The sequence below is a fragment of the Fukomys damarensis genome, unplaced genomic scaffold, assembly GCF_012274545.1.
Source record: "Fukomys damarensis isolate Sample0158 unplaced genomic scaffold, DMR_v1.0_HiC HiC_scaffold_35, whole genome shotgun sequence".
In the NCBI taxonomy this organism is placed as follows: Eukaryota; Metazoa; Chordata; class Mammalia; order Rodentia; family Bathyergidae; genus Fukomys; species Fukomys damarensis.
The window spans coordinates 55,336,788-55,344,540 of record NW_022900947.1 but is presented as its reverse complement, the minus strand read 5'-3'; the positions used below and the strand labels follow the sequence as shown (position 1 = coordinate 55,344,540).

Sequence of the window (7,753 nt, the reverse complement as noted above, 5' to 3'; positions counted from 1 at the left end):
AACAAAAAAAAAAAAAAAAAAAAAGAAAAAACAACCCAGAAAAACTAACAAGGAATAAAATGTACAGTTCATCAGGACTATACAGATGGGTAGATCTTCATACATAAAATGGAAAGTTCATCTGCCTTTCAGATGTGCAAAACCAGACAATTTTGCAAGTAGCAAACCTTGAGGGAAAAGGAGGAATCAGCAAGCAAAAGGAAAATAACCCAGTCAAGTAACTTCCAAGTGTCAAGGTAGGGTGGTCATGGCCTTCACACATTTTCCTGTGTCTGAACCAATTTGTGACAACACTGGATGCAGCCATCCCCATAAGCCCAATCTTACTAACTCCACCTTGGCCACTACTTCTGGGAGGGGAAAACTTAGGGTTACCAAGAAGGTTGTACATTAATTAAGTCTTGGAGAAAACGTTTGGGAACCATTGGTATAGAATATTAGATATTTTCCCTTCCCGAGAACACTTGATTGAAATAATCCCTAGGCCTGAATTAATAAACAGTCTTGCCCCTGGTCCTGTGGATCAGTCCCTTTTTGAAAAGTTTCAGATGGAGTATGTCCATCTACATCAAGTTGGTCTATATTTATACTTCTAAAATGCTCCCCAGTAGCTAACCCAACAAATGTATTAGGATTTTCAGTGGGCATAGTTAGATCCCCATCAAATGGGCCTTGTCTTCCACTGCTAGATGGAGTTCTAGTGCTAGAAGACTGAAGTTTTGTTAATTGGGAACCAAAACATGGTACCTGCAGGACACTGGGTGGTCTTTGCTGCTGCTGCTCACCCTCCTTTACTTGGATTTCATTTTGGATGCCTTCTGGCTTGGGGCCTTCATCAGCTGTCCCAGTAACAAGCTGCTCAAGAGTAAGGTCAGCAGTTCTTTCAGTGAGGTGGCTGTCTTCAAAAGTTTGTTCCAGAACATTGTTCCTATCTCCTCCAAGATCATTTTTGAGACAAGGTGTATTGCTTGATTGAGGAGAGCTGGCTTTGGGAAAGGATCTAATTCCCACTTGACCCTGTTGATTATTCACAGAGCATGGTGTGTTCTTTAGAGTGGACCCATCATCTCTAAAAGTGCTTGGGCTTTGGCTTTCCCCAGGCAGTTTGTTCTCTGAGTTGTTTCTTTGGCTAGATAGAATGCTTGCTGAGGAGACAAGAGGTCTTGCATATTTTGTATGACTACTTTCTGTGTGGGTGGGGCTGATGTTTTGATTCTCTCCTGGTATATGATTGTAGGATGGAGTATAGACTTGTAGAGCCAGTGGATTCTCCTTGGGCCCTGTAGAGCTACCATCACAACAAGAACTTTGTGGGCTTTGGTGAAATAAATGTGCTTCTGTTTGCCCTGATAGGTAACTTTGAGGAATGAAATCCAGGAAAGCCAAATTCTGTCTCTCTGGTGAATTTAGCCTAGTCATTTGTGTATCATAGTTTAAATCCTCACCTTCTTGCCATGTTGGGTTTTTCTGGAGCCCAGCTGGAGGGTTACTGGAATAGGGATAGTTCTCTTTCTGGTTTGGTGGGCTAACTTTGTGTACATTTGTTGCCTGATCCCAGTTATTTATGTTAAAATATGGCTCACTTTCTTGCTGCCCCTGTGCTTGAGTCTTCTGGTCCCAGGAGTTCCACAAAGGAAAGAGAGTGCTTTCTTCTTGTTGGATGGCATTATTAACATAATAACCCCCACTGTCCATAGGTGGTGATGTAGTGGGACTTGGTTTGTATGATGGAAAAGTCTCATCCAGGCTCCAGGGATAAAATTCACTGTAAGGATGATCTTCTCTGGGTTTTGATGGATTATCTAAGTAATAGGGAAGATATTCCTTTGGTTGATTAGAGGTATATTGCCCCCCATCGTAGTTCGTACTGGTTGGTCTTCCATTAAAACTCAGCTCTTCCTCTCCCCATCTACTTTGTCCTGGAAAAGGTTCATCTCCAGTTGGATCAGGTGTGTCCTCTTCATTATAATGGCCTGTATTTTTGTGGTCTGCAGTCTTCAAGGGATATTGTGGATGTTTTGGGTGCCCCATAGTATTGGGAGAATCAACTCTCTCATCCCATGTATTGCTTCCAGTGTACGGTGAGTTTTCTCTGGGATAATAGGAGTTATATTCAGGGTAGAAAACGTTTCCCCAAGAACCAGGGGGAAGATGAGATAAATGTTCTTCCTGGTTCCCAGGATCTTCCTTAAAGGATGGAGCAATTTTCTGGTGACTCCAACTATTTCTTCCATCTGGAAAATGTTCTCTTTTAGGAGAAGGGATTACTTCAGGATAGATAGGCTGGTGTGTACTGTGCTTTAATTCAGGCTGTTTAGTTTGTGTTTCATATGGGATTCTTTTTGGTTCTAAAGCAACTCCTTTGGGAAAGTTCTGGCTTTGGGTTTGTGCATTAGAATTTGGCACTCTTCTGGATCCTCCTCTTGAGTAGTAGGAGTTTTCCTGTTGATTAACAGAATTAAAATTTGGACCTAGCATGTTACCATCAGGGTGAGGCCATCCAAGATTTTGTTTACTAACTCCATAATGTTGAGAGTTTCTCCAGGAGCCTGATGTATCCTTTGTAGGACTCACTGTTTTTTCTTTTTGACCTGGAGATTTTCCCTTTGGATTTTGCATTTTTTCATTGTAGCCAATAGTACCTTGTTTGGGACCCAGTGGAGTAACACTGGTTCCCACAAAAGGTTTATTTGGCCCCTGAGGCTTTCTTCTGAAATTTGCTGGATTTCCTGCATAATTGGGATAATTGACTCTAGAGGTGGGTGTGTATGTTTTGCGGTAAGTTGGATTTCTAGGACGAGCTGCTTGTTTGCCTTCCCAAGCAAAGGAGTTCCCTTGACCCCTTTGACCTGGTTGATTTTGGTAAAAAGTCCCAGACTGTCTTTGCCCAGTGGCAGTATCTGTGGGATTTGATTGTCTTCCTGAAGGAGAATTTCTGATGTTAGGATTTGGATAAATTCCGTAAATTTTTGGCTGACTTGGCTTCCATGGGATTTGACTTCTGGGTACTACCTGGCCTGAAAAATTAACTCTAGGGAGTGGGAATATCCCATTTTGACCTGTAGGGTTATCCCCAGGATTCAGCCCAGGAACATTGTTTAGTGTTGGACTAGTTTCATTTTTGCCTTGACCTCCTGGTTGGGTAGAATTAGTCTCAGGAACTGTTGAATTAGCTGAGGGTTCTGGTGGTGGATCCTCTGGCTTAGGAGGATCTTTTTCTTTAGGTTTTTCATAATCTTCAATCTCTTCTGAATAATAAGGACGACCCCCAAAGCCAGGATATCCAAAAAATCCAAAATAAGGGTTCTGTAGGAAAGAAGATAGAAATTCATAATTATTCTTCATTTCCGCGGTGTTACTTGGAATTTTTTAACATAATGGGGAGATCTTAGCCACAGGCTTCTTTTAACACCACTGGCTGTGCTTTCTTGAAATTTGATTCCTCCTTGATTCCATGATCCCACATTCTTGGTTTTACTCTTCTGGTGCTGTTTTTGGCTAGTCAGCCTCGATCTTAAATCTGAGGGTTTAGATTTTTTTATTTTTTTTTTGGTTCTGTCCTCTGGTCTCCTATTTCTCTGTTATCCCTTTACGCACTTGCCTTGAACAACTTGTGGCATGCCTGTACTTTCTATCTGGACACATGTTAATGACTGAGAGGTGTAACTCCATCCCACGACACAGTCTCCTGAGGATGAGACACAGGGACACTTCACTAAAGATCTCACTGGGCTCATTGCTACCAAAACCCCCTTTCCAGTGTTATGTATCTAAGAAACAGTCACCACCATCAATTCCAGGTTTTGCTTTCTCCCCTATTTCCCTATACAGTTAGTGACAAATTCCTGGAAAACCTCAGCTTTCACTCCTCTCTCCACTTTATCGATATTTATTTTTATCCCATGACTCTGACTAGCTTCAGAGATAATAATATAATAGTATGGACTTTGTAGCTCATCGTGGTGGTCAAATGATACAGCGTATTGTATATACAGCTCCATGTTTGGAGCTTGGTTAAGTGCTAATGAGTGCTATATGTTATATAATAATAATTATTACTAGCTATAACTATTACATTTAGCCACATCCTCCACTGTGTACCTTATGCAGTTACAACTTACAGCTACTCACAACCAGCCCGAATACCCAGTTCTCTTTATAGCTCAGTGCTTTTGCTTAGGGCTCCTTCACATCCATGCTGTCCCCTGCACGTGTGTCCCTGTGGTACACTTGGCTCATCCCTCAAGGCAGCCTGACTGCTGCCTCTCCATCCTGAATTCCATGGCAGAGCTGGGTTCCACACCTGGGTGTCCACAGCATAACACTCCTGTCAGAATGATCATCTCATTGACTTCAGCTGCTGATCTTCCTGGGATTCACTCAGTTGATTTCTCTGTGTATTTTTCCAGTACCTCACACAGTGGGAAATGCTTAATAAATTTTGGTTTAATGAATGATTTCATAATCATAAACTGTCAGTTTTTAGATGTTTATAAGGCATTTAAGTCATTTACTTTTTTAAAACAAATGCAATCTGTAGAAAAATTATTTTTAGATCTCTTATTTGTAGATAGAGAGGACAGAACAGATAGGTGAGTAGATGTCCCCAGCATCTTTTGGGGAACCTGGCACCCCACCCCACCTCCCTGAAAGGTATATAGAGACATGATACCTATGCTAACTGCCTGGGTTATTTTTTCACTTTCTTGTGTTTATGAAAGTTTGAAGTGTCAATTTCTAGGTTAGGTTCCACGCAATTATGTGAATTGTTTATTTGGAGTTATTTCATAAGGGTATTTTTGAAAGAATCTCATACTATTTTGACATTGCAGTCTTCTGCATCGTTATTTTAAGAACACACCAATCCTCCTTCCTTTACCAAGCTATTGGTACCTGCATTTCATTGAGCACATATCACACATATAGGTAAAAAGAGGAGGTAAGCTTCAGGGTAGGGTGATGTGCCACAACTGCTGAAATAATTTTTTTTTTGTACCAGGGATTAAACTCACCACCTTGTGCTTGCAATGCAGGCACAGTGCCACTGAGCTAAGTCCCTGGCCCTAAAATGATTTTTTTGGTGATATAGTACTAGAAATTTTCTTTTCTTTTTTGTACCAAGCAATTGAATCCAGAGGCTCTCACCAAGTTATAGCTTGAGCCCTTTTTAGTTTTTTTGAGGAAGGATCTCACCAAGTTGCTTAGGCTGTCCTCAAACTTGCTGTCCTCCTTCTCAGCCTCCTTCTCAGCTGGATTATGAACATGGATCACCATGCCAGGCTCAGTACTTAATTACTTAATTAATTACTTAATTAATAGTTCTCTGTTTTGTTGAGACTATGTAGTTCAGACTGGCCTTCACTCATGGCCTTGAACTTATGATGGTCCTCCTGCTTTTGCCTCTGGAGTGCTGGGATTATAGGCCATGCCTATCTTCAGTGCTAGAATATTTTAGGAGTATATCACTCTGTGATATACATTTGATTGTTTCTTAGTGTGTTTTATTAAAAAGCTGTTAGACAAGGTATCAAAAGAACTAGGTTCCTGGTCCATTTTATCCATTAGCTTACTAGATGAAGTTGAATAGTACTTTACTTTCTGTGGGCTTCAAATTATTTTTTCAATAAAAGAATTAGATGATTTTTTAAATTCCCCTTTGAGGGTAGCACTCTAAGATGCTCTTAACTTGCTTCTCTGCCTATCACAGTCTAAAGTCCCTTTATTTTGGTAGTGGGAATTGAACTCAGGACCTTGCATTTGTCAGGCAGTCATGGCGCCACTGAGCTACATCCTCGGTCCTGTCTAAAGTCTTAAGAAGCATTTGAGAGACATCTTTCAATCCTTGTGGAGCAGAAATGATGAATCACATTTTATTCAGGTAACTGGCTTGATTTGTTTTACTTTGCTTTTTTAAGCCTTAGGAACCTGAGCTACAGAAGATTCCTATATTGTTTTTTTTTTTTTTTTTTTTTTTTTTTTTGGTACTGGTTATCAAACTCAGGACCTTGTGCTTGCAAGGCAGGCAGCAGAACCACTGAGCTAAATCCCCGGCTCCATATATTGAATTTTAAATTTCTTATTAGTCGTGGATCAAAAGGCAAAGGCTGATGGATTATAATTCCTTGTGGGGAATATAGTTTTACTTGTACTTACCCCTCCTTCTTCATTGCTGTGTGGTAGACGTCCAAAACCCGGAGGTGGCATCCTCTGAAACGTGAATGACACAGTAAACACAAGAGAAAACTGCTCTATATGCTGCTGTTTCTTTATAAGACTGATGGTGTGCTAAATTAACTCAAGTTAGTTATTGGGTGTTAATACTCTGAGCTTTTAGCTTTTGAGCCCGTGGCTCTCACTGTCTTTTAAGAGTTGTAATCCATTAGGGAATGCTGGTAAATACAGAGGCGTCAGCTGTATCTTAAATTGTCCTGTGTAAAATAGCTGGATGGCTGAATCTCCTGTTTGGCCCCCACTACCTCCAGCATGCATTCCCCTACCCCCACCCCCACCACAGAGGGGAGGGGCATGGGAGACTGATTTGAGTGACACTGGAATCCGAACATCTATAATAGAACATCTAATAATAGGATGAATGATGTTGTTTTTAGAAGGCTTGCTTCACATGTGGGGGTTAATTTTTCTAATCAAATTTGAAAGGTGAATTTCAGGGACTGTTACAAAGTGGGAGGATTTAGAAAATCAGTTTGGTTCCCATAGACTTTCTTTTTAAAAAATTATTTAGGACTGGGGATGTGGCTCAGTGGCACTGTGCCTGCATGGTAAGCACTAGGTCCTGAGTTTGATCCCCAGTACCAAAAACAAAAATCATTTAAAATTATAATTAATGCATATTAGTTGTGCATATTGATGGGTTTCACTGTGACCTTTTCATACATGTATATACTGCAATTGTGCTTTTGTTGTGTTCCTTTGCCAACTACCCTTTCATAACCTCTCCTTTCTTCCTCTTTCCTCCAGTCCCCTTACCCTTCTCTTGTGATCCCTTTACTACTTTCAGGTTATCTTTTACATTTTTGTTTTATTCTGGCTTCCTCATATAAGTGAAAAACACAATACATGTCTTTCTAGATTTGAATTATTTTACTTAACCTGGTGACCTCTAGGTCCATTTGCCTGTGAATGACATTTATCTGACTTAAGCAGGTTATTTTCTTTTTTTTTTTTTTTGTTTTTTTTTTTTTTTTTTTTTTTTTTTTTTTTTTTTTTGGTTATTTTGAGACAGGGTCGCACTATGTAGTTGAGACTTACCTGGAACTCACTATGTAGCCCAGGCTGATCTCAAACTCAAAGTGATCCTCCTGCCTCAGTCTTCTGAGTGCTGGGATTATAGGCATGCACCACCACGCCCGGCTGATAACCATGTTATCTTTATCTGTTCATCTGTGTACAGGCATGAGGCTGATGCTGTTGTGTGACTACTGTGAGTAGAGTTGGAGTAAATGTGGTGTGCAGGTGTCTCAGATGCTAACTGACTCCATTCCTGTGAGTGTATCTCCAAGAGTGGTAACTGGATTGTGTGGTAGCTCTACTTTTTGAGGAACTTCCACACTGTTTTCCATAGTACTGTACTATTTATATTCTCTCCAACAAGGTATAAAGATTCACTTTTCTCTGTACTATCAGCGGCGTTTTTTGTTTGTTCGTTCGTTTGTTTGTTTTTTGGTAATAGCCATTTTGACTGGAGAGAGGATGGAGTCTCATTGTAGGTTTTTTTTTTTTTTTTTTTTTTTTT

The 7,753-nt window shown here is 40.3% G+C and overlaps 1 protein-coding gene and 1 long non-coding RNA gene across 4 annotated transcripts in view; one reads left to right on the top strand and one right to left on the bottom strand.

The window, feature by feature from the left end:
• Window positions 1–7,753, top strand: part of LOC104849593 — a 30,087-nt gene that overhangs the window by 5,180 nt on the left and 17,154 nt on the right. For 2 of the 3 annotated variants that reach the window (XR_776788.2, XR_776789.2), the window contains exon 4: window positions 5,765–5,878. The exons of the other annotated variant lie outside the window; for it this stretch is intronic. This is a non-coding gene — a long non-coding RNA (uncharacterized LOC104849593). The remainder of the gene's footprint in view (window positions 1–5,764; window positions 5,879–7,753) is intronic. 3 annotated transcript variants of the gene reach the window in all.
• Window positions 34–7,753, bottom strand: part of Enam (enamelin) — a 15,164-nt gene continuing 7,444 nt past the window's right edge. The window contains exons 7-8 of the mRNA XM_010606092.2: window positions 6,154–6,207; window positions 34–3,306 (exon numbers count right to left, since the gene is read on the bottom strand). Of these exons, the coding sequence (XP_010604394.1) occupies window positions 481–3,306; window positions 6,154–6,207 (2,880 nt within the window). The 3' untranslated portion in view covers window positions 34–480. The remainder of the gene's footprint in view (window positions 3,307–6,153; window positions 6,208–7,753) is intronic.